The 25,694-nt window shown below is 44.2% G+C and overlaps 1 protein-coding gene across 1 annotated transcript in view; it reads right to left on the reverse strand.

The window, feature by feature from the left end:
* Positions 1-24,330, reverse strand: part of LOC138528208 (pepsin A-like) — a gene marked incomplete at its 5' end in the record, with an annotated part of 200,039 nt that extends 175,709 nt beyond the window's left edge. Inside the window, 3 exons of the mRNA XM_069639665.1 lie at positions 215-333; positions 14,654-14,771; positions 24,169-24,330. Of these exons, the coding sequence (XP_069495766.1) occupies positions 215-333; positions 14,654-14,771; positions 24,169-24,330 (399 nt within the window). The remainder of the gene's footprint in view (positions 1-214; positions 334-14,653; positions 14,772-24,168) is intronic.
* Positions 24,331-25,694: the final 1,364 nt, after the last annotated feature.

Here is a 25,694-nt window from a genome sequence, read left to right on the forward strand (position 1 = left end):
CACAAGAAGAAGATATAACAGACCTGTGCTGGTCACTAAACCAATCAGACTTTGTTAGTGTACATTTTAAGTGTATTGAATTGAGTAGCCACATTTTGTAGGAGCTTAGAGGCTGGTCTCTGGCATGAAGTGCAATATAAAAGCTCAATTCTTGGCTACTTGCATTTGATTTTGCCTTCCCTTTAGAATTGAAGATAATTTCAAAATATCTTACCAGTATGACATCATAACCAAGAACCCCAGTCATACTTCCTGTCCCGTAAGCAATGGAAAGACTTGTATCTGTGGATCTGAAGGATGATGATTTAGTTGAATTAAAGACTGCATGGTTCACTGTGGAGAGATGCAACGGATGCATGGGTGTTATACAATGGCATTAGGAAGAGGAGTCTACAAAAATTATGTCCGGACTGGGCAGCCCGGAACACTACCAGCACTCACTTAGCTCATGTGAGCCCAGGTAGAGAACAATCCACAGTGATCATCTTTATCATCAGTTACTACAACTGCAGGAACATAAAGAAAGTGTGTGGGGCCAAGAGTACATCCCCAAGTGTTCCCTTTTCAATTTGAGATGCATCATGCATCTTCCAAGAAAATATCTATTTCCTCAGGCAGTAGCAGAGGCACTCAAGACATGGAGGAAGATCTGTGGCACTCATTACACTTTACTTAATCAGCAGTTGCTATTATAAATATGATCATAAAATACTGTCCATATAAATCATCACCAAAGCATGTTGAATACATTAAATATATTTACTTATCAAAATGAATTAGAAAAAGTCCAAGAAAAATGAATATACTTTCAAATACAGCTAGAGCTGTGTAAAAAAGTATCTGCAAGGAAAAGAACATTGTTATATAGATGAAAATCATAAACTGCAACAAACAATAAGGTTGATGAACAAATGAATAAGCAGGTACGCAGCAGGAAGAGGCTTATTCCATGATAAGCACCTCAAGAATTATATAACCTCAGAGTTCTTTCCTTCTCAGCCTACATTGGGTTTCAGTCTAAGGTGCCATGACATTTTATCAAGAAAGAATTCCTAGATGCAAATGCTTCCCAAATGAAACTAAAGCATATTAGTACCCGGCGCGCCAATGCTACGGCAAACACTGAACGTGGATTGGTTCAATTGCAAGCCTTACCACAGTGTAATCCCTTCTACGCAACGGCATGCATCTCGTGCCTGTTCCCTTGCCACATTCACTGGCCATTAATCGCCGCCATTTCCGCCGCCGACCGCTCGCTTAACCAGGTTCCCCAAATCGAAATCCAGGCCTTTCCTTTCAATGAAATGAATCGGAAAAATACTTTCACTTTCAAATGCAAGCTCTGTGCCCGCTGCGCACACAGAAAAGTAATAAACGTTTCCATGACCGGTGAAGTGTCACTAGAGGAGTGGCTCACCGACAGCACCACGGAAACTGAAGAAGGACCGGCCACCACAGCAGGCTTACAGAGCAACCTGAATGCCTTGTCCATATGTATGCATACTGGAAGACATACTTCATTAGCAGAAAGACCTGGACCTAATAGAAATTAATAGATGTGAGCAAAACACACATTGTGCCACCAAATGGCCAGTTGACACATTCAAAGGCTGGCTTACACAGAAAGGATACTCAACATCTTTTGAAAGGAAGCCACTCTATATACTTGTCTCTTCGCTACGCTCATTTTATTCTGAAGGGCACACTGTACATAGCGTTGAATACCAGCCACATAGCCTCATCTCACTACGATCAGGTTTAAATTGTCACCTCAACAATCCACCTTTCAGTAGAAATGTCAACATAATGCAAACTGAACAATTTACTGCAGCCAACAATGTCTTCATTTCCAAAATAAGAAGACTATGCCACAAGAGACCAGGCACAACACAAAGCACCAATTAACCGTACCAATCTCTCCAAGCTACGCTTGTGTGGCTTTTTCAATACAGCCTTTCCAGAAACATTACAGTACAAAGTAGGGTTCCACATAAACATACATTTTGCAAGAAGAGGGCGTGAAGGACTTTGTCTGCTCCCACCTAATGCTTGTGAGGTAGTAACTGATGAAAATGGCAAGCAATATGCCACACTCACAATCAACGCGTTAACCAAGAACCACCACAAGCCTTTTGAGCGCCGCTGCAGTAACCTGGGAGGAAGACTGTACGCTATTCCCACCCATCCTGAGTGCCCTGTCAAATCTCTCCTCCTCTACATCTCCAAGTTGCCATCAGATGCATCCTGCTTTTTCGTAATGCCTCGTCGGTTCATCCGCAACAAGTACCATGATGAACTAATATGTTACGCCCACTTGGAAAAAACACTCTTGGCGCTTTTATGCAATGCATCAATGAACGTGCCCATCTCAGGAAAGTATACACCAATCACTGCATTCGAGTCACTACAATCCAACTTCTTTTCCAATGCTGGCCTGGATACCAGAGAAATAATGCCTGTGACTAGACACAGACATCCATCATCTATTACCAGCTACTGACAACCCCAAACCACACAACACAATGTTTGGTATTCCATTCTCCACCAGATCCCTACCCCACAATACACACTCACATGTAAACTCGCATTCCACAATGAAACACCCTGTCCCAACACACCTACTTCTTCTTCCTCTAATTCCTTCTCCACCATCATGTCCAACATCTCTGAAAACAACTGCAAACCCCCGTTTTCAAATTTCTCTTTCACTTTTCATGGCACTGTTCAGTTTGATGAAAAATAATGTCATTATACTGCATTTTTACTCGTGCCTTATTTTGTTCATCATTTTTAAACACACTTATGTTGAAATGAACTTTTCTGACATTGTTCAATTTCACATATTGTTAAAGTTAAATAAACCACTGAAAACTTAATGCAGCCAACTTTCTTTTTTTTTAATTATCTTGGTTTGCTATTTAATGCTGTAACATACTGTGCTTGCATTTTTCTCATTGGGGGCAAATGGTGGGAGACAAACGTTAAGTTATTTCATGAAAATAATTCCACAATCATTATTACGCATCAACTCGTGCCTAAACTGGCACCTTATTCATCCGTAGTAATGAAGCAGTATGCGCATTCTAGTCTTTCTAGAAGTACAGCGTACTGTGTCTGCTGCCTTTTCAAATGGCACATACAAATGCCGAATATCAAACCACAACACCATAAGTATCCCATGGCTTTCAACCACGGAATACTAATGGCAATAGGGCCCGAGCCGGCAGGCCATTATCGCATAAGGTAATGCCCCCAGGGACTTTGTTAAGGCACTCGCTATGCTCTGGCCTGTAACTACGGGTCCCGGGGGCATTACCTTATGCAGTAATGGACTGCCGGCTCTGGGTTTATTGCCATAAAAAGATTGTTCAAAGGGTTGTATTCAGAGTCATAGATCTGAACATATAGTTTTTATGGTTTGTGAGTGAGTAACAGAGTGATCAAAATTGAAAGATATTTATTCAAAGTGCATGGCCAAAATGTTCACCCTCCGGGCTTTGTCAAGGCATCACTCAACAGGTCAATGCCTTCTAATGTAGCCTCCTTTTTTTTAAAATATATATTTTGTTTTATAAATTGAAGTCTAAACAGAATGCACGGCATTGGGAGGGAGAGAAAGTCAGGCCAATAAATAGCATATCATCTTGTGCTATTACACGCATTGAGTACAATAATTAAATTAAATATCCATAAGATAAGCAAGAGACATGAGATTCAGGGAATAAAGCACCAGAATAAAACACAATTATTGATTAGTAACTCCTGTTGTCAAACCGGATATTAAATTATGCCTCCTATTATAATGATTTGTATGTATATTGGCCTACGCCAAGTTGCTTAAAATTGTACGTGAATAACTCTCTACGGCAAGGTCTTGACCTCAGAAATTGATGTAAGCCGCCATCTTGAATCAAGCCTCCATTTTAGGTTAGAACCGCCATTTTGTTTTTTTTTGTCCAAAGTCACCCTGTAATCTAAAATGGCCGTCTCGGGTGCCCTTGTTCTTGCCTTAACCTCTCCAACCTCTGTAGGGGAGTTAATGTCCAACCTGCCTTCAGGCCACATGTTAGGGTCATGTAGACCTTGTCCTTTGTTGACCTCGGGAGCAGGGGATTACTTGAATTAGCAATGTTAAACTACAAGTATACAAGAACAGTAATGCTATCCGAATATAATATGCGTAACATTGTTTGGTCTGTATTAAAGCAATATATAAAGAGTGTAAATGTTAAATTGAAGAATAATGAAGTGTGTTAGTAAATATATTCAAAAGTAAACCCCATGCACGAGATATGTAAATTAGGAAAGTGAACATGGCGCGACCCTAGCCCAGTGCATGATTAACCTGTAAGAGGGCTGGACATCATTTTACAAATTGTATAAAAGCACCGATGTCCAGCTAGGAAATTCCCTCACTGCTCATATTGAACCCTGCTGGTGGTCTCTGTGATGCATTGATGGCCAAATAGCTATTTGTGTACTTTATTGAATACTGTTCAGTTTTGTAATAAAGATTCTGGGAATCTTTATAAGCCCGTGTCGGTGTATTTTCCTTTGCTCGGTGTAACAGCCGTGATACTGTATTTTTCTGATTCCACACTGTCACAATTATAGGAAACGTCAGCAAGTGTTAGCAAAGTATCTCTTAGTGATCACCTTAGTAAGGTCTTGTCATTGGCCGGTTAGTACTTCTTACTATTTATTAGGAGTGTTGTTTAGTGATGAGTTATTGAGACCACATCTCCTTCTTGTGTTTGTAAGCGACTGGACCTAGGAAAAGTCACAAAATAATTACTATCTTGGTGAGCAGTTCAATCTTGGCAGTCTTTGCTAAAATAAAGTTGGTATCTCTGTTTCATCTGATTATTATATGTCAATCCCGTGTGCTCACTGTCTCTTCAGTGCAAATGTTGCTATGCTAAACCACCTTTTTAAATGTGGTATTTCTTGTTGCGTCTACAGGAAACATCACCCAATTGTTATTCCGTTCTATTCTTGTAAAGACCAATTCCTCATTATGTCCGCTAAATTAAAAGCTGTATCCCAATCTTACCTGAAACATGAAGGGTTTAGTTACCGATTCAAATTCAGAAGTCTGCGTCTGGTGGCCATTTTGTTTTGCTTTCACGTATGTTCTGCAGGTCACGTGATTCCACGTTCTAAGCAAAGTGTTTACCAATTCAGTTGCAATACACATTAACAATGCTCACATTCCGGCAATTCATGTTTAAATGATGATAGTGCTTACTCGTAGTCTGTGAATTGTAGAAATATTTTGTATTTAGAATGCATCGTCACACAGTAACTATTTACATCACGTGATCACACACAACAGCTATACAAACAAATTCTTATTTTTTTAATATATGTGTCACGTTGATGTCTCCATGGTTATGGGGGGGCGGGTCACAGGGAAAGTGAAGTGACGTTGGGGAATGGGATATGACGGGTGGCGGGAGGAGGGATTAGTTCAGTTCATGTACAGTGTTAATAAAGGGAAGTCATGTGCATCCTCTCTCTGTGTCTGCCTCTCTGTAAGTGTGCCACGCGCAGTGACCGAGGCCTACCCACGGCACGACACTGACGACGAGGTGAGCGGCCTCCTGCGGGGCCCACGTGGAGCGGAGAGTGAGGCGAGGGCGTGTGCAGGGCTGCACTACCGCCCGTCGCCCACACGGAGGATGAAAAAGGCCTTTTCAACCGCATGCGCCGGAGCGCAGATAGAATGCCAGAGGCCTGCCTCAGAGAGGCTGATCTAAGCGGCAGCTCCGGATTGACGCAAATGTTCTATTCCTGGGCCACAGTAGTGAAAGCTGAAGCTGGGGGGCTCCAGCTAGCATGCACGAGCCCCATAAGAGGGGAGGAGCTGCCAGCAACACGGTAGGCCAGGACAGCAGGCCCACCAAAGGGGGGAAATACCAGGGCAAGGCCCCACCCCCACAAGGCCACAAAGACACAGATGGTGATCGTTCCCAGAGAGGCGGCCATCCTGGGGGACTGAGGGAGTGGAGGCGTTTTCTCTCAGAAATAGTGACACTTGGAGCGCTGGAAGACCTTCAGAGAGTGGTGCTCGTGCCCAAAAAGGCAGCCACATCCCAAAAGACAAGGACAAAAAGGGACCTGGGTCTAAGAAACCCCACTGGCCCAAGATAAAGAAACGACCAGGAGGTCAAGATGGCCAGTGAGGACAATGATCAAGGGGACTAAGTCCAGGGCCAAGGACAAGGCCCCCAGGTGGCAGACCAAGTCCCGTATAGGCGCCTGACACACTGGCGGCCCAGATGATAGGGGCATTTGACGCCACCAACACCAGCAACATGGGTCCCAGATGGAGCAAGTGGATTAGAGACTTTGACCTGTAGATGGGAGACACAGGGCCCATAGAAAATGCTCGCCAAATATGCCTATTGAATCTGGCAGTGGGTTCTGCTACTCATGACATCATCGACGAGATGCCCCCCAACTCCATTGACTCCATTGAAGCGTACCTCTCCCCCCACACCAATGTGGACAATGAAAGGCACCTGTTCCACAGCACCAAGCAACACAAAGGTGAGACCATGGACGCCTATGTCATGCGGCTGCGCACAAAGATGAAACATTGTGACTTCACAAATTATTCCAACACCAAAGCGCTACGGTCCCAAATCATAGCAGGGTGTGAACCTCAGACATTTAAGCAAAAATTACTCCAAATCAACGCACCCTGGATGAGATACTGGCATTGGCCCGCGCAGAGAGAGCCATAGACTCACAGGTGGAGAGCTTCAACACCCTACAACAGGAGAAAGCATCCACAGACTACAACCTGAGAGAAGGTCGGAGGAACTCTTTTGTTATAAGTGCAGGTTTGAGTACCCTCATGAAGGGGTTTGCCCTGCCGTCGGTCAGTGGTGTGCCACATGTGGCGAAGAAGGCCACTTTAAGTCGATGTGCAGACTTTTCAGAGACAGAGGAAAGGATTGTGCCAGGGAAACACCACCCAGACACAAGGAAAAACCCCACCCCTCCCCAGAGAGCCACCCTGGTGCCTCATCTCAAGGGCCATCTACTCAGGTAACCCAAGACTCCCGAGAACGAGACTCAGGGGAAGACAAACAAAGAAGAGAGAGGAGAGATAGAAGGAGATATGTAATGAGAGTGAGACCTGAGCGCTGATTGAGGTGTCATGTACGCTATCTGGTGGAGCAATCACCATCTGACTCAGACCCTAGCTCCTTGGGAAGCGACCAGAAGAAGGCATACGTCTATGCTTTAGGAAATCCCACTGCCACAGCACACAGTCCCACATTGATCCTCAAATTAAATGAACAACCCACCGAATTCCTGATTGACACGGGTGCCACGGTGAACGTCATCAGTGAAGCCGTCTTCAAGGAACTCCCTGTGAGACCGAAACTGAGCCCTCCCACGGTAGACATCTATGCTTATGGCGCCAAGGCACCCCTCAAGTGCCTAGGACAATTTGAGGGCACATGTTGATACAAGGGGCATGAGAAAAGAATACCTGTTCACGTCCTGGCAAACGAAACCGACAGTGGATGTATACTAAGCTCCAAAGCTCGGCCGACATAGGACTCATCCACATCCTATACAATATCATGGTCCACAAGTACATCGAACCTGTGGAAATGATCAGCAACATTTATCCCTGCATTTTCCAGGGCATCGGAAAACTGAAGAACAGACCCATAAAATTACACACAGACAAATCCATACGTCCTGTGGCCCCACACTACCGAGGGATCCCGATTAACATCCAGAGGAAAGTGGAGGACAAATTACACGAGCTGCTCGAACATCATCGAGCCAGCCACCGGCCCCACCACGTGGATATCCGCGATAGTACCAGTTCCTAAGAAAGGATCGGAAGCGATCAGGCTCTGCGTGGACATGAGGCACCTGAACCAAGCCATACAGCGGGAGAGACAACTGGCCCCACACATCACCAGCATGATCCAACTCCTGAATGGGGCCAAGGTGTTCTCAAAACTGGACGTATAGAAAGCCTATCACCAACCGGTGTTGAGCCCCGAAAGCCAAAACATAATCTTCATTACCCATCTAGGCCTCTTCCGTTACAAAAGGCTAAAATTTGGGGTATCCTCGGCCACGGAAATATTTCAGACCGAGGTAAATAATGTCATCAAGCATATATCAAATTGCCTTAATTACAGCAACGACTTCCTGGTTTTCGGCACTGATGTCAGAAAACACGATGAGGCCCTAATGAAAGTGTGCAAGGCCTTGGAAGCATCCAACCTCAAATGTGAATTCCTTAAGAGCACGCTGAAATTCTTTGGACACATATTTTCGGAATCAGGTATGTCTCCAGACCCCGATAATGTGGCTGCGTTGAACGACACAGCACCCCCGGCCAATGTTTCAGAATTGCGCTCTTTTCTAGGGCTCATGAGCTACTGTACATGTTACATCAAAGACTTTGCAACAGTAAGCGAATATCTGAGACTGCTAACCAGGCAAGATGCCACCTTCCAATGACGAGTGCCAAAAGGCATTCAAAGCCATTAGGGAAAGAGTTGCCAAGGCCGAGAATATGACCTATTATGACCCGAGTCGCCAGACAGAACTAATGGTGGATGCCAGCCCAGTAGGCTGTGATCCCGCACAAACTCACACAGTCGCCTATGCCAGCCGGAGCCTCTCAACCATGGAACAGGCCTATTCCCAGGCAGATAAGGAAGTCCTCGCCGTAGTTTGGGCGTGCAAACATTTCCATCTCTTCTTACAGGGCACACCATTCCAGATAGTCACAGGAAGTGGCGGCATAAATACAGCCTACCTCAGTAATCTGGCGCTTCTTAGTTGTTCTGACAGCATTTGGCTACCTCCTGATTATGGACCTTGTTTTTCTTCGATTTTGGACCTTGGACCTCGTTTTTTTGAAACCACTGAGCCTTGGTTTTGCCCTTGTTGGACTTGGTGTATGGATTTTGAAGTGCCTATTTGAATTGCTGCTACCTCGGATTCTGTTTTCTGGACTGCATTCCTCTCAACCCTTGGCTTTGTTGTTTTTGGACTAAAACTCTATCATCAAGTTCTGTCTAAACACCCAGCATCACTGCTTACACGACCCAGGTGGACCCTGTTGTACATAGATATCATACCACCTCCTCCATCTCAGAACAGCCAGAGGGAACAGTTAGGTCAAGAGCTGACATCGGCCATTCCCCGGGTAGGTGTCCTTGGGTATATGTATTCCTTGTAGAATAGTTGTATATTTGCATACATAACCCTGTATTTTCTATTGCAGTCATCTGGGACCCGGTGTTCTCTGTTCCTGCCACCTGTGGCTCCAATAAACGGTCAGCGAGTTCTTTTACTCCTCTCTGACTGGTACTTGGGGACGGAGGTATTCAAATCCACGTGGACTCAGATTGTGACAATAATTCCCCAAGCTCTGCCACGAGAACAGGTCTCAGACCTCGACAAGGAGCTAAGGGAGCAAGATGAAGCAGCCAAGGAGCGAATTAAAGACTATGCTGATCGGCAGAGAGAGGCGCGGCCACTCCAGATAGAGGTTGGAGAAGTTGTGGCCGTACAACAAACACAAACCCACAAGCACACTCCCATGTTCCAAGCGGAACCACTGCTGGTCGCGCAGAGTAAGGGATTCATGATTACGATGCAGGGCTCGGGAGGCCCCATCACGAGGAACTCATCACATTTCAAGAGCATTCCCTCGCTGGGAACGCATCGACTCAGTGGACGCGTGGTCATTCCCATTGACTATGCCTCAGACGACCCCTATCAAGGAGATCATGGAGACACAAATGACTGGACCATGAAGGTCCCCCGGAGTGCGAGACCAGTGGAAACCCACCCGAACTTGTGAGCTCACACCCTCAGAGAGCTCGGAACAAGCTGCACCGCTGGATTGAAGAAATGGACTAAGGGGCCCACCGCAGATGTTCACCTGTTTTGAATGTCCTGGTAACTGTTTAAAAAAGGGGGAGATGTCACGTTGATGTCTCCATGGTTATGGGAGGTGGGTCACGGGGAAGGGGAAGTGACGTTGGGGAACGGGATATGACGGGTGGCGGGAGGAGTGATTAGTTCAGTTCATGTACAGCGTTAATAAAGGGAAGACGTGTGCATCCTCTCTCCATGTCTGTCTCTCTGTAAGTGCGCCACGCTAGCGACCGAGGCCACCCATGCCACGACAATATGCATAACAGTTGTCTAGAAAATATGATAACCGGGTTTACCTAGCTATATCTGCTGTTGCCCTCTTCCTATTTATTACGTGCCACGTGCTCTAACCCGGTGTCCATACATTTTGTAGAATATGTACTATTGAATCCATTCAAGGGCATTAGTTATAGTACTTCTTGGTTAATACACGTGAACTATAGAGCAACTAGTTACCACTCGAAAAGTACTGTCCTGTGGCAACTTCTATATCACGTCATCTCACACATTGTTCTTGAGATATTGTTACTCTGCTAGTGGCATGGTTCTAATAAATGCCAATTTGCCATACAATGGTGACTATCAAACTATCAGTTATCGACACATTTGTAGTGTTAAAGAGCTTGTTTAATGGAGACTTGAATGTATCCATTCTTGGATAAAACATAAGTCATGATCCCGGTCAATAAGCTGCAATTTGTCCAATTTCTTGAAAAAAATAACAGATACCCGATGGATTTTACTGTTATGTTAGCGGAGATGTATCGGGTTTATGATTAGCCAGATTTCATTTTGGAATAGATTGTCACTTTGCTAGCCGTGCTGACGTTACGCCACATTGGATCTGACAAATATTCAAACTATTTATACACAATGTTGCATTTCTACGTCTGAGTTTAAGCCATGCACAGTAGACCAAGGTTTGCAAAACATGACATTCTAGATAAGTGGCTATTGCAAAAACCACAAGAGGAAAACACCTGTCCTTTGGCCACGCTAATACCTCAAGTAGTTCTCACCGCAGAGCAGAATGGAGAAAGGAAACCGAATGGTAGCAGTTTATATGTATGCATGTGTGTGGGCGTCTGTGTGTGTCTGTCTGTGTGTGTATGGGATTTAAAAAGTGTAAATATATCTGGAAAACAACAGAGTACTGCACATACAGGATACCCAGGGGGTTACAAGTAGGAGTGCGGGAGCAGCAGAGAGGTTAGGATGGATATGGGGGGGCTGTGAAAGGGGAGGAGATCCAGAAGATAAGAACTGAGTTGAGTGGAGTGACCAGCAATTTAAACCTTGTTGTTCAATGGGGACTTACCGGTGTAGTCCGACCTTTGCGGGACCGGTAAGTCCCCATTGAAAAAACTATTCCCCATTCCCATTTGAGCCCCCGTAGGGCTCAATGGGAAGGGGGAAGTAGCTAATAACGGTACCGCAATTTGCGGTACCGTTATTGGCTCTGATTTCCCTTAACGGGTCCCGTCAATAATGCCTAAAGGAGGGACCTGCTAAGGGAATTTAGTAGTAGGGCGGTCTCCTTACCGGTGCCCGTTATCTCTTACTGCCCCACTCGGAATGAGGCCCACTATCATAAAAAAAAACACAAATAGCAATGCAGGGCCATATCTCTCAGCAGGGTCCCATAATCAGCATTATACATATATTATTATATTAAATATAATACCTGCTGAGAGTTTCCAAGGGTGCTAATATTACATTGTGTCTCACTAACATTGGGAAGCTTATCTTAATCTGGTGGAAGAACCCAATCAGTAAGTTCCCAGTGTGACTTCATACCAAGGGGCCTCAGCCAGTTTATAATGTTAGCAAACCAATGGTTGCTTGTGGTCTAATGTATATTCATAACCTCCATTAGTGGGTTCTTTTTTTTTAAACACTCTTTATTGAAATGTTAACATTAACAAGATAACATAGCACAATCATTAATACGCAGAACTGGAACTGTATAAGCAAAACTAATAACGCCTAAACTCTTTAACAGTACTAAAAAAGAAAAAAAAAGAAAAAAGTGGGATCATAATAAATAAGGAAAGAAGGAAGGAAAGTAATAAGAGGAATAATTGGGAACTTTGAGAGATATCACACATATAAGTCATTAAATATATTCCAGACTGCATGATATTTATTCATTCTCTTCATCCTTTAATAACTCATTTTCTCTCTGCGTGATATGGCAATCAGATCTTGTAACCAAATACTCATTAGCGGGTTCTAATAACATCAGCTGCCCTCAATGGCAGTGAGAAATTGGCCTGAATAAAACCTATGAACCTATGTTATTTACACCCAGATCTTTTTGCAACTGAATGCTAGTGGTATTCCCAAGCTGATATAGTACCTTTCGGAAGACGTGTTCTGCTATATTCACTGAGTGGCCAGAACATCACTCCACAGCTCTCCTCCATATCGAGTACAAGCTACTTCCATGACTCTATAATCTTTTAACTAAAGGAGAGCAACACTTTACATCAAGAAGCCAATTATTCAGCATCCTATCAGACCCCCCTATATTGAGAAGAATACTAGTTCTCTCAACTGACTGGACTATGGTAACAGAATATACCTGGGTGTCAGGAAAAGCACATGCAGCACATCTGATACAACAAAACTATATTTAGCTAGTCATGAAATCTTGTCACCCATGTATCCCAAAGGAAAAAGCTCTTCACTACCGATTATTAATTATGATCAATATCATGATTGTTATTATTAGTATTATTATTATTATTATTATTATTATTATTATTATTATTATTTTAATTAATAATAATAATTAAAAAAACACTAGGAACTTAATGCATTTTTTACACAAAAATGCTTACAAAATTTACCATTGATAGCATTGAGAGCGGAGTTCATGGGTCCTTCACAGTGGGGTGAGAGGATATGACTTGAAGAACTGATGTTGCATGGGAAGGTGGAAACATGAACCAGGGATGGGCAAAGGACATAATGACACAGGAACAGGATGGTGGAGAAAGTGCTGAATTAAGAATGGAGGGGTGACGGAAAGTACTATAGGCTTGCTCATGAAGGTTAGGGGAGAGGAAACCAGGGCGATGCAGTAGCCTAAAGTGTTAGGAAACAGATTCTTCAGCAACATGGAGAGCTTTGAGGTTGGATTTAAATAGTGGTAGAGTTGGAATATTATGGAGAGAGAGAGGAAGAGCAGTCCAGAGGGGAGAGAGCAGAAACAAGAGGGAGTACAGGGGATCAAGTGGTGGAAAGCAGGTGAGCTAAAGGTAATCTTAACGAGCGGGGAGGAGAGTAGGGAGTGAGATGAGCAGCTAGATAGGGTGGGGCGAGTCCATGAATAGTTTTGAAGATGATGTGAAGAAGTTTATACTTGTAATTAAACATGAAACTGATCATCTTTGACACTTTGTACCATCCACTAGAGTATACGGAAAGTTGGCTCTACCGACGATCATTATGAAGCATTAGCAAGTCAACCCAAAAAAGGAACCTAAGATCATCAAAGGACAAGCTGCTTGCCACTTCATCATTGAAAGAATCTTATATGGGAAAGAAATCAGCAATATCAGGATCTAAGAACTGGAATAATCTCCCTCAGATTGCAGTTCACATACAAGATTCTTCAAATTCAGCAATGGCCTACAAACTAGGCTATTCCGATTAATCTTGGAACACTTTTGAGCACTGCTATCAGATTGTGGAAATGTTCAGATAACAAAGCCTTCCAGTTTTTAGTGTGCAGATAAAGAGAGCAAAGGAACAGCATGATGTGGTATCCAGACATTTTGCTCTTTTTCTTGTCCCTCTCCAATTCAGAATACTGGTTTCCTGCTATTTGCAATCGTCTGTTACTGCCCTATTGATTCCACAAATGTGCAGAATTTCAAGACAATTGTAAGACTTGTGAGTCACAACCTCTTTTTAAATCCAACAAGACTTAGCAAATACCTTTGTTATGGGATCCAAAATGTGTATCCCATTGGGCCTCATTACGACTCAGGCGGTAAGGGGTTTACGCCGGCGTAAACAGCGCCGACCCTTACCGCCTCAGTACGAGGTCCCTTAGCGCCATGGCGGATTTAACACCTGCTTTTAGCAGGTGTTAAAATCCATGGCGCTAAGGGACCATGGAGTTAATCACGCCACCATAATTTACGGTGGCGTAATTAACGCCTTCCCCACTCCCATTATGCCCTATGGGGCAAAAATGGGAATGGGGAAGGGTAAATGGGGATTGGGGACTTACCGCCCCGCCAAGGTCGGAATGGGGCGGTAAGTCCGCCAACCACCATGGCGTAAACGTAGTTTACGCCATGGTGGTAAAGTCACGGCCCAGGCGGTAACTTACCGCCTGGGTCGTAATGAGGCCCATTGTCTTGCTATGGTAATTTAAATTTGGAAGTCATCTATTATTAGCACTGACTTTTTAATAGTCACTAATTAAATCAATTAATTTTTTGTATCTGAAGTTCTTTGTATCTTGATTCAAATGTGAGTAGTGCTGTTGTCTCTAACTTAGTCAGGTAGTACTGATGGGTTAAGTCTTCAGCTAGGCCAAGTTGCCCAAAATGAGAGCCAGGGATAGCCCAAATAATTTTGTTTTCCTAATGTGGCGACATGTTCCATACTGAGTAGCGTTGCAGAAGCTAAAATTCAGTGAAGCAAGACATTAACTACTTTTTGTCTTGAATAAGAGCATTTACTTTCAATCAAACATACTTACAGCAGGCAGTGCTCTTGCAGGAAGACGATGGAACCCAGAGATTAGAAGAGCCAGTGTCAAAAACCACTTTGAAATCCTGGCCCGGGGTTCCAATGGAGATCTGGCCAAAATAAGATGCCTATTGAATGAAAGAAAGAAAGGCAGATATCAATGTTGCACGTATTGAAAGAATGATACAAATTAATCCCAGGTGTACTCATTCTGTCGTTTTCTGAATTGCAAATGTATTTAGGCGATTCATCAGAGCCAAACTTTCCTGCACTTCCTTTGAGCTTCGCCCCAAAGTGGATTGGGCAACTTTGGGCTAAAATCTAGCATTGAAGTTCAGCATCAGAATTGCAGGTAGAGGGAAGAGGTTGCCCAATCAGTCGAGGGAGCTTTAGAACATTGAAACTGGGTGTATGTTGTCAGGTGTATTGACCCACGTTTGAGTCATTAAGCTGCAACATTTGGTGCTGTGGGCTTAGAAAATCCAAGATGGCCAAAAAGCCCACATGTGCGCCAGAATCCAGGAGAACCGCGCAGTTTGTGCGCACACCAAAATGGTCGCCTAACCTTCCACCCACCAGTGCGAGCGTGATGGGCCAGGGGTGCCATGATTGGAATGTGTGCCAAAGGAAAAACAGCAGTGCCTGTTAGCTTAAAAAGCCCTTTGAAATCACCTTGGTTTCTCTGAATGCAAGCTAAAAATGCCTATGTCAAACATTGTAGGATATTCAAAAATCTCACTGAACACCAGCAGACATTTGGCAGAATGAAGTTTTGTGTGCATACAAAATCTGGAAAGAAAAAGAGCCCAAAACAATGTTCATAACAAAACTGGCTGAGCTGTGGGGGTCAGCAGCTTAAGTTAAACTGAACTGAAAACCACTAAAATCGAAATGTTTAAATTAAATGAGGGACCTACTTTTGAGTGTCACATAGTTTGTAACTGTTGAAATGTCATAGTTTTGAACTTAGAATCAGCACTCTAGCTGCATGTGTAAAAATTGTCAGTTTGATTTGAATGTAGAAAACTGGGAACAAAAAGTGACATTTAGCTGAAACCTGGCTTAATGAAACTGGATTCTGCCTGACAACTACCACCGACAGGAGTTGAAACTGGATCAACAGCTGTGTTCCCAGGCCTGGCTGCATTCTGCTGCCCCCACAAAAAGGAGGTGACACCTCTCTGATTGAATTACCTGGGGACTGCAGGAAACTGAACAATGGACTCAGGCAAATGTTATATTGGGGGGGCCGTAAAATAGCTTCCTCTTGGGAGAAGTGGGAGGAGAAGTGCCTCTGGGAGCCACCCGAGCTGGAGGCGGGGGCAGACAGAAGCTTCCCCCATGTGCTTTGGAACCTAAACCACACCCATCTGGGCCAGAGCATGATTTTAAAAAGATAGATAACTCATAGTGCGGACTTGTCAGAATTATATAAATAATATCATTATTCTTGTGATTTTTCTGTGCACGTTTTAAGAGGCGTTAGGACCCTGTGGTGTATTCTGGGGGGTTGATAGCGGAAAATAGGGTCTCACTCCAAATGTCTGCATGTTAAAAATCTGACACTTCATCAAATAATGTCCATACTCCTTGCGCACATGTGTGTCATTTTTGGTAAATGTCCGATATTGGTAAACCAGTCAAAAAGCGCAAAATGTTGTCATTTTTGAATTCAAGCCCCCAGGAAGATCAGAGGCGGACAAGCATGGACCATAAGGAATATATAATGTGTACATGTAATTTCAACAAATTGTGTATCTGGGAAATATGTATTTGAATCAAATATAGATTTGTGGGCAAATTGACCAGGGGAGGATCCTCTGACCCATAAACAGACCTCATCACTCTGACTCACATTTCCTTCCCCCAATCATGGGAGAGGGAAGAATTGGGCCAATGACAAGTAGAGAGGGGCAGGCCCAGTTATGCCACACACACACCCACTTCCAAAACACATAACAAGAGACTGCTGGGACAGGTAGAGACATTTAATTCCATTTTCTGCGGGACGCTCTGCCGGGAGACTCCAGACTTCAAATCCATCAATCTTCAGAGACCAGAAATTTACTTCAGAACTTAAAGCAAGGGCCTAAACCCACAAACTGAGAACTCTTCTCAGCAGGCCTCAGCATCCTTAAAATCATTTGCAAACTATTCCACCGCCGGCGAGCTGTCTGAATTCTTTTGCCAAGAACTTTTGCCAGTACCCAGAAAGCAGTGTTACATCCAGAATCCACTTGATCCGGACCTGAAAGCAGAGCAGTATCCAGAACCAGAGGCCGCTGTATCCAGAGAGGCTAGACCAGCAGAGCAGAGCTGACCCAGACCGCTGTGAGCAGAACCAGAGATCCGGATCGCTGTGAGCAGAACCGGTGCCTGATTGACCCGCCGAGCAGACAGAAACCGCCGCCGGACATGTTGACCAGATCCGTGACGAGGCCTAGTTCAAATTTATATTGTGAGCACCTAGCAGAACTGTGCAGAACCAATCTCTTAGTTAAAATAATCTAATTCAAGCTATTTTAACCTAAGTAGAACTGCCTCCTAGAAATCATGTCATCTGACATTTCTAAAGTTGCACAACTGTCACCTGTCAATTCTGCAGCTGCAAGCTGTCACCTGTCATTTTGAGTTTTACTTTAAATCCGAAAATCTACCTTTATTAAATCGTCTGTATCTCTGGAACCGTTTGGGCACTCGCGAAATTTACCACGATTTGCGATTTTGGCTCAATTTCTCCACTTTTCAAAATAGCTGCTCCATTCTTTCCTTTGTTAAAAATCCGTTTGCAACCTGGTAATAACTCATAGAGCATTGCTAAAGTGATCCTGAACTAATACCAACAAGCATCTCTCACTCACCCTGAATCTCTAGAGGGAATTAAAATCAGTTAGCACATTTTCCCATCCATTGCCATCACATTTAAAAGCATTTTGGGCCTGTGTTTCAAACTTCTGCCTGTTTCCTCTAAGCTTGCTGGGGGGAACTGCATTTCGTATTGCATTTTGTTGGGAATTCTTGAAGACTGTGTGCTCTCCTTCCATTTCTTACATTGCATAGGGGGGGGGGAGTGAATTGTCAAGGAAAAGTGATTACATTGTCTTTTGTTGAAGCCATATCAAGTTATTTTCTGTACTGCATTTCATTCATCATTGCGTTTCCTTGAACCATATAAAGAATTCTTTCCCACCTTATTCTTCTGTTCCTATTCATAAGTTACCTCTTGCTGATTACTGCTCATATTCACAAGTGTAATATCCATTATCAATTTATTTATAGAAGTGTGATATATATATATATATATATATATATATATATATATATATATATATATATATAGTTTACATTTTCAAATAAACCTTTTAATTTGCAAAACAAACCTACTTCTTGGCTCAGTGGGGTCAGGGGGATTCTAAGAGGGGGGTGTTATACAAGGGTTGCCATCCAGAGTACTGAACTAGACATAAAAATACATTAATAAGGGTTTTCCTCAGCATCCCAGACTAGGCATTGACTTAGCTGTAGTGTTGATTGAATATCGCTTAACAATGTGAGGGTGAGTCACACAAATGAGCTAGTATTTACTTCAGGATAGGTAGAACATGAAAATAGGATTTCGTTATACAAATTGAGTTTAGTTGAGGGAGATATCTAAGACTGAAAGAGGATAGGTCAGAAAGGTTTGGAGGCAGGTCTGATATTGGAGGGACTGTAACTGGGTTCACCATCTTTTACCATCTTTGTATTAATAGAAATAAATACTACTTGCAAAAAAAAAGCCATATGGCCTCATTATAACTCAGGCGGTCCAGAAATAACGGTGGCGGTAAACCCGCCGCCACCGTTGTTTCCGGACCGCCTGATCCCGACTCCTGCAGGCGGACGAGGAAACACCGACACCATCACGAGATGGTGCCGGTGTTTCCATGATCCCCATTCCAATCGAGTCCCATAGGACTCAATGGGAATGGGGATTTACACCATTCCGCCTCCGTGATTCCCAGAAAACCGGGGTTGTAATGCCCCGGTAATTCCGGGAATCACGGAGACGGAATGGTAATACGAGTCCGGCGGTAACCAGGCAGTTTTACCGCCGCGGTTACTGCCGGACTCGTAATGAGGCCCACAGAATTGTTTGGAGATGGGAGATTACATTCAGAGGCAGCAAAGGAGTTTGTCAACTTCTAGTGATAGATCAGGCAAAATATTAATATTGAAGATGTGTGATGAGAGAGAATACTTGTTTTGAAGAATAATTCTTAGAATTGATCAGAGGAGGCAGGAGATTGCTTTGAATTGTTTGGTGGCATGACATTAAATACAGGGATTGAAATTGGTGGACCAGGCAGGACAAAGCACTAGTCGCAAAGCGTGTGATGAGACAAAATTGCAGTAATTTTATGTTAAGTTAAAAGATATTTATACTGCACACTATCCCCACCGGAGCGGTCCCCTAGCACTGTGGCCAATCTGAAAAGCAAGGGGGTAGGGTGAGTTAGTAGGATTTAGCAGGAAAAGGTGCAAGAGAGCTGTGATGTTGGCAGCTTCAGTTCGGTTTACAGTGTTTGCTGAGCGTGGGTTTGATTATTTTTCAGTAAGTAGCTGTCATGTGCTGTATGTGAGGCTATGTTTGGTTTGGTTCGTTGTTGCAGTGTAGTGAAGTGTATGCGGTTTGTTGTGCAGTATATAGCTATGGTTCTGTTATGTTTAGAATTTGAGAGGTGTGAGCAGAGGTATGAGATTTTTAGTGGGTTTGGTTAGTGGTGGAGCTCCATTGTATGTCCTACGCTTTGGCCACATGTGATACGCGCCCCTGCTAGTGTTGCATATTGTGGTGCTCTAGGGCGACTGAGTTTCTCCCTTCTATATTCGTGTAGGGTTGCAGGTTGTCTGCCTAGCTATTTAGAGGCGATGCCCCCCCCTCCACCCTTTGTCCTGGATAATGGATTTCTACACTGCTTTGGCCCCTGGCAAAACCGTGTGTGCAGCAGCCACTTCCTTCCTGGGCCCCTTGAGAGGTGTGTGGGGGGGTGGAGCCTCTTACCTTTTCCCTTGATCTAACTGGTCATGTGTTTTTTTTGTTTGATCGCCACTCTTTCTCCTTAAATTCTTATCCCCTCTGTCTGCAGTTCAGCCTAGGATACTCCCATTTCTCTCTTTAGCCTCTATTAAGGCTCTCCATGGGGAACCCGGGTCTCCCTCCCACCCGGAAGTTTCTCCGCCTCCCTGCACTTGTGGTGGTATACTTTAGTCCTCTGTCTTGTGATGTGTGTGTTCACTATGAGGGGTGTGGGTGTTCCTCATTCATTATTTTTGTCCGGCTCTGAGTCGAGCAGTCAGGTTTTTAGGAGTATTCTGAAGTTTATATGGTCCTTCATGTTTCGTATTTCTCTCAGGCGGGAGTTCCACATTTTTGCTGCTAGGCAAGAGAATGTTGAGGCACCAAGTTGTTTCCTTACGTACGGTTTAGGTTCCAGGGGGATGTGGTTGCTGGATCTGAGTATTCTGGTCAGCTGGTAAATGGGGATGGTAAAACCAGTGTGCAAGAAGAGGCAAGTGATAATCCTATTCATCATTGGACACTTAAGTCATCTTTTCTGACCACAACTTGTAATGATGGTGATTGGCTGGAGAGAGCCTGTGGAATGCACATCTCTCTAAATCATTAATCATCTATGAGGAGGGTCTACAAGAAGATACCAGATGATACAGTAGACACTCAGAAGCTCGGAAGACACATCTTTCATCAGTAGGGGTAACGACCCACTGAAGTACTATTTCAGTAAGGTGTCGATCTGACCAGCAGCACTTGTGAGAATAGCCTTAGGATACCTTAAATGTGTCCTTGTATGTGTGCAGTTTGAGTAAATATTCAGAGCTGTTTGTGCTATTGGATCTGACTGCAGAAAAACCTTGCAGTACCCCGTGCTGAGCCATTAACATTCATTATAATGAAACTACCCTATATTGAAGACAATGTTGGCAAGACACCTAGCCTTATCCAACACACCAGGCTACTAATTGATTTATCAGGCTACTAATTATAGGGCCTGCCTAAGTCCCAAATCCACAGAGCTCAACTGCAGCATGTCTCATCAGCAACCCACTCAGTCCTTGGGCCCGCCATACAAAGAAGAACCAAATGCAAGGCCTTATGCATCGTATGTTGTCGAAAATGGCACTTGCTCCAGTTTTTCTCTGGAGAAACTGCAGATGCACTTTGCATAAAGAACTGTATCTACGTCAAATAGAAGGCTCCTTTCTCTACGCCTTTCATAATATAAGACTGTCATTCATTTTCGGTTTCCGCACAAGTCAATATTCTATGACAAGCTCCCCTTATGAACATCTGCACTTTGAAGACCACATTTCCTTCAGTGAAAACCTGGAAATAATCTTCAGTCTAACCTTATCAAACTTTCCTCTTCTCCCTTTCTGAATGTCACACCTTTTGATTATGTCAGAAACACGATTCTTTATAAAACTTAAAAATATATATCTCAATGAATAAATAAAAAACTGGCAAATTGTCCACCTTCTCTCAGCTACATAGGAACCAATCAAGTAGACAATTTAAGCTCTCTGTCACGCCTCCAGCACAACTCCATCAACGGTGCCAGCGTACCCGCCGTGCACAGTATGATCCAGCCTGGCAGGGGCGCGGCAAGCATTCTGTACTCACTCATGCATGTCGTCATGGTAGGAACTTTGGCCTCCTACAGAGATTACTTTGCTGGCGTCTTCGGCCGCGGTCCCGATGGCGGTTGCCAAGGAGACTGATGGGCTCACAGGGAATGCTACAGTCTGATAACATGGCACGCAAGAAGTCATGTGATCGGTATCCATAGCAACATCCATAAATGAACGCCCGGCGCGGGTCTCAGTGCTTCTCAGCTGTGTTTCCAGCCGGTGTTTAGCATTTTCTTGCATTTCGTTCCACGTGCTTTTTGACTTCCTGGCTCCCGACCTCGGTTACGCTCTTACAGATTGTTTTCTGGACTTCCTTGTATTACGTGGATCCTCTTTCCCTTGGATTGCTTCTGTGACCTCGACCTCGGATTTGCTCACCGGATTGTTTTTTGGCCATTCCTTTTGTACCTTGAACCTCTTTGGAAGGGGTCTCTGTTGCCCCCTCTGACATCCACGTTGCCTCTTTGCTGCAGTACTCTTGGACACCATTTCCATTGGATGTATCACCTTGGTGGTTGGACCTTGCTTAAACAACCACATTACACCACACCCAGTGGGTAATTGCCTCCTGTGTTTCAGGAGTCCTACATCTTCCCCTACTTCAGTGCCTGTTCCCATCCATTCCACTTGTAGGTGTGTTTCCTCTAGTTTTGTGCCTGCACTGATCATTGCATTTCCCATAACCCGTTATTTTTCCCTTGCAGCTTCCTGGGTGTAACGCTCACCTGATTCTCGCAGAGGCGCCGGTCTTGACTGGGCGACTACCGTATCTTCAAAGGTGATGTGCAGCACCCGGTTGGCTCTTTGGGCTGGACCTCTGTGCACTGTATGCCTGACGTGTAGAGTAAGATGTCTGCAGATAGAAAATATGGGGGTTAATGAACTGGGGTTATTGGGGTGTCCCTATCTCTTTCCTCTTCTCCTCTCCTGTAGACCCCCAAAGGTTAACGCTCTCACCTTAGGTAAGTGAATGCCGAGCTCTCCATCTGCCTCGGGGCAGGGTGCTGTAACCAGTTTCCTCACTGGATAGGTAGCGCAGGCCTCTTGACTTCAGAGGACTGCTGTCCGTCGTTTACTGCACGAACGGTAAGTTTCGAGTAACTCAAATGTCTTTAAAGTCTTTAATAATGATGTCTCTTGTTTTGCAGGGTTCCGGCGATGGCGGATGACGGGCTGAAGTGAGTTGAAGATGGAGCCCGTGTGAGGAATAGAAGCGCCTGGAAGCACGTAAGTAAGCGCTTGTTGCCAGCTTCACGATGCGCTCTAACTGTCTTTTTATTTTGCAGGTACAAGTTCGGTGCGGCTGCAGGGTGCCGTAATACCCACTGGGTTAGATGTGGAAAGGAGTATTGGCACGTGAGTATTAAAGTTCCCCAATGTATTTAAACGCACCTTGTTTTGTCTTTCAGATGCGGGATGCAGCGCCGACGGCCTCCGGAGCGTGCGAAGAGTTGGTAAGCTTTTGTCTTTCAGATGCCGGAATGCAGTGTGAAGACCTCCGGAACGCACGAAGAGTAGGTAAGCCTTTGCCTTTCAGATGCCGGAATGCTAACCTGTTCTTTCTTGTCTTTATAGGTGTTGCTGAAGACTGGATTCAGGATGGTAAGCCTTTTCCTTTCAGATGCCGGAATGCTAACCTGTTCTTTCTTGTCTTTATAGGTGTTGCTGAAGACTGGACTCAGGATGGTAAGCCTTTTTCCTTAGGCCCAGGACCGGATGCAGAAGACACGATGAGCGTTCTGCTGCAGAGGGTGCAGAATAACGCAAAGCAAGATTCATCCACCGGGTGTGGTTTAAATAGCCTCCTGTAGTGCTTAGGTGTCTCCTTCCACAGCCACGCCTAGGTAAGAAAAGAGTTCCTGGTAAGAAAAGAGTTCCTGCCTTCCAGAAGAGTTCCAGTGTTCTGAATCTAGGGAGTGGCTCCAGCCCCACCCAACAGGAAAAGTAGTTCCAAACAGAAGAGGATCAGAGGCTCAACTGGCAGGCAAGTAAGCAGCATGGTCTGCTGCAGGTAAGTCCACCCAAGCATTATGAGCCCGGCGCTTCCAGCGCTGGGACTGGGCATATTTATGAGCCTGGTGCCACTGGCGCCAGGACTGGGTCCAAAAGGTCCCAATTGGGACTGGTTGGCACTCGGAACCTGGGTTATGGATCTGCTTCCAAGGGAGTTGGGAAAACCCTGACCTTTTGGAAGCAGAGATCATGACACTGGGGGCCTAGCGCTGTTTTTCCAGTCATCTGTGGCCCCAAAAAACAGTCAGCGAGTAATAACATATCTCCCTGACTGGTACTTGGGGATGGAGGTACTCTATCTACGCGGTAGTCCACGTCTTGACAGTCTCCCCACTAACCAGAGCCACCAGCATGACATTTATTTCAGAATTTACCTGATAAACAAGGAATGCCAAAATACAACTTTTTCAGTTTCTCCCTGCTACATGAGAGCTACCACCATCGGGATATTTGTAGATTCTCTCTAGTGTAAGATATCCACCAATATGAGACATTGTCACATTCCCACTCCTACACAAAATCGATCACTGATCATCAAGATTGATAATCATGAGACATTCTCAGGTCATTCCTGCCACATGTGATCCACCACCATGAGAATTGATGAGGGTCTCCTCACTTCACTAAAGCCACCAACATCTGATTCCTTTCAGATTCTCCAAGCCCCAGGACATCTGCTAACATGGCCATGAATCCTAGAATGGACCTGATGTCTCTGGACAAACATGACAGCAATCCTTGAACATAGATCTGCCATAACATTTTACTAACAACTTAGTAATATAGAAAAGCATTCATTATACACTAATGAAAGACACTCACATCAAAGTAGTTAATCAACGGTTCACTAGACTCTTGGGCTTTGAGGACTGGTAAGTACTTAGCGGCTGGATCGACCTTGTATGTCTTCAGGAAGTCATTTAATGTTCCGTGTGCTCTCAGCTTCTCCCTCAAGGTCGTTCCTTTCTTCAATGGGATCCTGTGGAGGGCATTTAATGTAGAAAGAAAGAGCACAAATTATTCACATGAAGCAAATGGCGTTTGTTCCTTTACTACGTCACTATGCGTGAGTCTCCAAACTTATACATCTATCATAAAAATGTAAAATGCATTGAAGTAAAGATCGAACCATAGAAATATGAGACAAGCACATTTGGGGATTGAGAATGAATGTCTGTTAGACAAGATGAAGCTGCAGAAGTTAACAGTATCATTTCTAGAGAGAACATATCACTAAGCCCATGAATCTTTAGGGAATCAGGTATATATGGTGGTATTTGAAAAACTGCCCGGTTATAATGACCCCAATTTACTCTACTGGTTTCGATACTCACACGGACAACAGGTTACCTTTGAGACAGAATAAATGAGAGAGGTCAAGAGACTCTCCGATGCAGGATTTAGGAAAAAACTAGATTACAAACAAAAGGAAGTGGCTCAGAATAGGAATTTGCCAATTACGAATGAGCAAAGGTAATGGTATGGGTAACTCCTTTGGGGATTGGACAGGGCACTGCAGTTAAATCTTATGAATGGATGTGGTACTTTGCAAAGCTCACAGTAGCTTCTTATTGCTTCTAGGAGCGTGCCTGGATGGCAGTCTTGTTTTGTCCATAAGCCGTCTATATGGTATTTGACTAGGACTGTCCAGAGTTCTGATTTGAAGAGTGGATCGCGGAATTTTAGGCACATCATTTCTGGTGTTTAGTAATTTTCCTTTAGTGAGATGAGTGACTCAGAGAACCAGTTATTATTTTGGCCTTTTTGCAGAGGTGTGCAACTTTCCACTGCTTGGCAGATTTCACCATTCAGGGCACTGAGGATAGTTTCTGGGGTAACTTTCCGGTAATGTTAACAACGGGCTCAGTGAGTTGGATTTTGAAGAATGAGGATGGGAGAGGTTTGCAAAAGCAACATTAGCAATTGGGAATGGTGTGTTTGAGTTGTTCACTGGTGAGTGAGGATCATTTATCAGGCTGGTAAATTGATTTAGCAGGGAATATGGGTGGGTTTGCAAACCAGGTAAGAGGAGCCAAGAGGCTGTACTTTCACAGTGCAGAGGAATTTGCGTATGGCATCCCAGATGTGTACTGTTCATGAAAGTATTTTAATGGCGGGATGGAGGAATTATGCAACCCTAAACTAACATTTCTACCAATTGGAAGGTTAATAAAAGTGAAGAAGTGCAGTGTGAGGATTGTTCTGGAGTCCTCACTGAAGAAGATCGATGGATCAGGTGTCATCGAAAGTTATCAATGCAGAGCTGGTGGATAGGTCAGTTTACCTGGATACCTGTGTGCTAGATTTCTTGGCTTGTGAGGTAGCAATAAATCAGGTTGTGAAGACTC

The sequence above is a fragment of the Ambystoma mexicanum genome, chromosome 7q (assembly GCF_040938575.1).
Source record: "Ambystoma mexicanum isolate Mex_15411 chromosome 7q, UKY_AmexF1_1, whole genome shotgun sequence".
NCBI lineage: Eukaryota > Metazoa > Chordata > Amphibia > Caudata > Ambystomatidae > Ambystoma > Ambystoma mexicanum.